At 45.3% G+C, this 3,154-nt stretch overlaps 1 protein-coding gene across 1 annotated transcript; it reads left to right on the top strand.

The window, feature by feature from the left end:
• Positions 1-344: 344 nt before the first annotated feature.
• On the top strand, positions 345-2,925 carry purbb (purine-rich element binding protein Bb). Its single transcript, XM_074690735.1, has one exon. It carries the CDS (start codon positions 378-380, stop codon positions 1,296-1,298), a length of 921 nt encoding a protein of 306 aa, XP_074546836.1. The 5' UTR covers positions 345-377; the 3' UTR covers positions 1,299-2,925.
• The last annotated feature ends 229 nt before the right edge of the window (positions 2,926-3,154 follow it).

The following is a 3,154-nucleotide window of genomic DNA, read 5'->3' as shown; positions in this document are numbered from 1 at the left end:
ACCTTCCCAGATTCCGCCCCGCATGTATTGTTTTTAAGAAAACAAAATATGTCGACACATTTCAACAACTGAAGCAAAACCGCTTTAAAATTTTAATTTCATCACATTATGTCATAAAACTGCGAGATTTCACAACTAGTAGGAGTGTGTAAAAACAAGAAGTACGCAAACGGAACCTCATTCTCAGCCAATGGCTGTCGAGGGATTCTTTCTGTAGGCGTAATGTTAAAAAAGCAACCATCCAATAGGAGGGCAGTAACCGTGTGAACTTGCAGAAGTGACAGGCTGCTTAACCAATAGAAAAGCGTTCTAAAGTGCCGTGTTGTTGAGCGTGGAGGGGGCGCGCGCAGAAAGCAGCTCCGCAGCAGAGGAGCCGAATGGTTGTGGAGCTGAAGATGGCGGATGGAGACAGCGGGAGTGAGCGCGGAGGCAGCAGCGGGGGAGGAGGAGGTGGAGGTGGCTTCCAGCACTTCCAGAGGGACCAGGAGACCCAGGAGCTGGCGTCCAAGCGCCTGGACATCCAGAATAAGCGCTTCTACCTGGATGTCAAGCAGAACAGCAAGGGCAGGTTCATCAAAATCGCAGAAGTGGGGGCCGGGGGCTCCAAAAGTCGCTTGACCCTCTCCCTGTCGGTGGCGGCGGAGTTCCGGGACTACCTCGGGGATTTCATCGAGCACTACGCCCAGCTTGGGCCTAGCAGTCCGGAGCAGATCGCACAGGCTTCTGCGGGAGAGGACGGCGGGCCTAGGAGAGCTCTGAAAAGTGAGTTTCTGGTCCGGGACAACCGTAAATACTACCTGGACTTGAAGGAGAACCAGCGGGGGAGGTTCCTGAGGATTCGGCAGACCGTTAACCGTGGACCCGGCTTCGGAGTTGGGGGCCCTGGGGGCGGCATGCTGGCCGGTCAGACCATAGCCCTCCCGGCTCAGGGGCTAATAGAGTTCAGAGACGCCCTCGCCAAGCTCATAGATGATTACGGGGGTGACGACGATGAGCTGGCCGGGGGCACCGCCGCCGCAGGGGGGTACAGCGAGCTCCCCGAGGGCACCTCCATCATGGTGGACTCCAAACGGTTCTTCTTCGACGTTGGGTCCAACAAATACGGAGTGTTCCTGCGTGTGAGCGAGGTAAAGCCCAGCTACAGGAACTCTATCACCATCCCCTTCAAAGCCTGGAGCAAGTTCGGGGGAGCATTCAGCAGATACGCGGAGGAGATGAAGGAGATCCAGGAGAGGCAGAGGGATAAAATGTACGAGAGGAGAGACGAGTCCGAGGGAGAGGACGTGGATGACGACTGAGAGGAAATGAAAAGAAACAGCTGTTAGTCCATGACAGATCTGCAATATAGCCAGGGGTATTTTGCAAAAGATAAAAAAGAGATAAGTGCATGACAAATCGTGCTGTTATAGCCTACTAAAGTATCGTGGAGTAAAAAACAAGTACATGTGCAGGGAATTTTGGTGTATTATCCTAAAAAGTTTGTAGGGTCGAAGGTTGGAGTGGTTGTGTGAATCTTTGCAAGTGGATTAAATGTGCAAATGAGAGTTTTATGTATCTCATCGGCTGAAAAAAGAGAGTGCTTTATTGTAAAAAGAAAAATACAAAAAAAAGGAAAAAGAACAACCAGCAATTTGGCTTTTATAACAGTAGAAAAAGACAGGTTGTCGAATGCTTTCCTATCTGCAACATAGTTAATATTTAAAGAGTGAGGAGTCAACCTGTTTAAGATGTTTTCCTTGCTCAGTTTAAGGAGCATCCATTGTATTCCTGTTCCAGTCCAGGTCTCTCCTTGGTGGGCAGATTGTGGGATTTTTGCAAGTCAGATGAAGCTGAGGGGAATGTTTAGAAAGCTGCTGTGATGTGTTTGTGTTATCAGCTGATGGAGCTGTGCAGCAGCATCAGCAGCAGGCGGCAGTTAATCGAAAAAGATTACCCAAAATGTTAGGGGAAGTTACTGATGAGAGGATTATCTTTAAGCCTGAACAACAAGGGCCTCGCCTCGTGGACTCAAACTAAAGCTTTGACTCCTGCAGTCAGTTACAGTGTGCATCAGCTGGGTTTTATGTTATACATACAATCTTAGCGAGTGTTTTTAAGTCCTATTGTTTCCGGTTTCACTCGATGAGGAGGACAAAGCTGTGTTTTCTCACACCAGAGCATCCCTGGTGTTTGAGAACTGCCGCTTTGAAGATCCAACACGTGGGGAGAGGACTGTAAGGGTGGGCCCCCTCTGCCCCCCTCCAGTCCTACGCCCCAGGGGACAAAACAAAGATATTCTGTATTTAATGATATAGATATACAGCATGTCTATATTTGGGACTTGAAATGATGCTCCTCTGCTCCCTCGTGCCACAACAAGGGTCCAAATATCTGTTCACTGGACGGGAGCACTACGTTTGACCTTCCAGCTCTGCCGGAGATGATTTTTATCCCATCATCCTCTCTGTCATGGTCAGAGCAGGACAGACGGACAAACAGACGGCCATCTTTAACACCAGCCTGAGGCCATTTTTCTGATGTAACATCTTCCAACACTTGAAGACCCTGGACAGAAACACACTGATGATGGATGTTTTTCGTTTCTTCTTCTTTTTTTCTTTTTTTTCAAAAGAGAACTATATTAAAATGAGATTATAGGAAAATATTACTGAACAAAACCAGCAAAAGATATTTTGAAATACTTCTAAAAGAAAAGTGTATTATATAAAGGAACTTCAAGATTTAAAAATAAAAAAGGTTAATTTCTTAAAACAAAGTTGTGACTCAAACCTCCAGATTATTTTTTGTTTTTCATAAAGTGAAAGTATAACTCTTCCTTAATTAAATCAACTTTAAATGCAATAATGTTGTGATTGTATACTTTCAAATGCTGGAGCTTACACTGAAAGAAAGTTACCTGAAATACAAATATTTGTTTTTATTGAATGAATTGGAGGACTATTTTTGTGCACTTGAACTCTTTGCTGTAGTCAACCATTCGATCAGGTTTAAGATATACTTCAGGGTTGCATCTCAAGATTGTTCTGTTTTTTTTTCTTATAAGCTTATTAATTTTATTTATTATACTTATTTGGCTGCAAAATGGTGCATAAACTTACGTTCAACTATTGTTCAAAACCTCAGACTCTTAGCTAACTGCCATTAATGACAAAGA

The sequence above is a fragment of the Halichoeres trimaculatus genome, unplaced genomic scaffold (genome assembly GCF_033239565.1).
Source record: "Halichoeres trimaculatus isolate MK-OKI-2021-1 unplaced genomic scaffold, fHalTri1.1 fHalTri1_scaffold_16, whole genome shotgun sequence".
Classification (NCBI taxonomy): domain Eukaryota; kingdom Metazoa; phylum Chordata; class Actinopteri; order Labriformes; family Labridae; genus Halichoeres; species Halichoeres trimaculatus.
This window is presented reverse-complemented; position numbering and strand designations above follow the sequence as displayed.

Excerpts from the sequence above, each read along its gene's own strand:
- purbb (XM_074690735.1), top strand. The coding sequence starts at position 378 with ATGGTTGTGGAGCTGAAGATGGCGGATGGAGACAGCGGGAGTGAGCGC.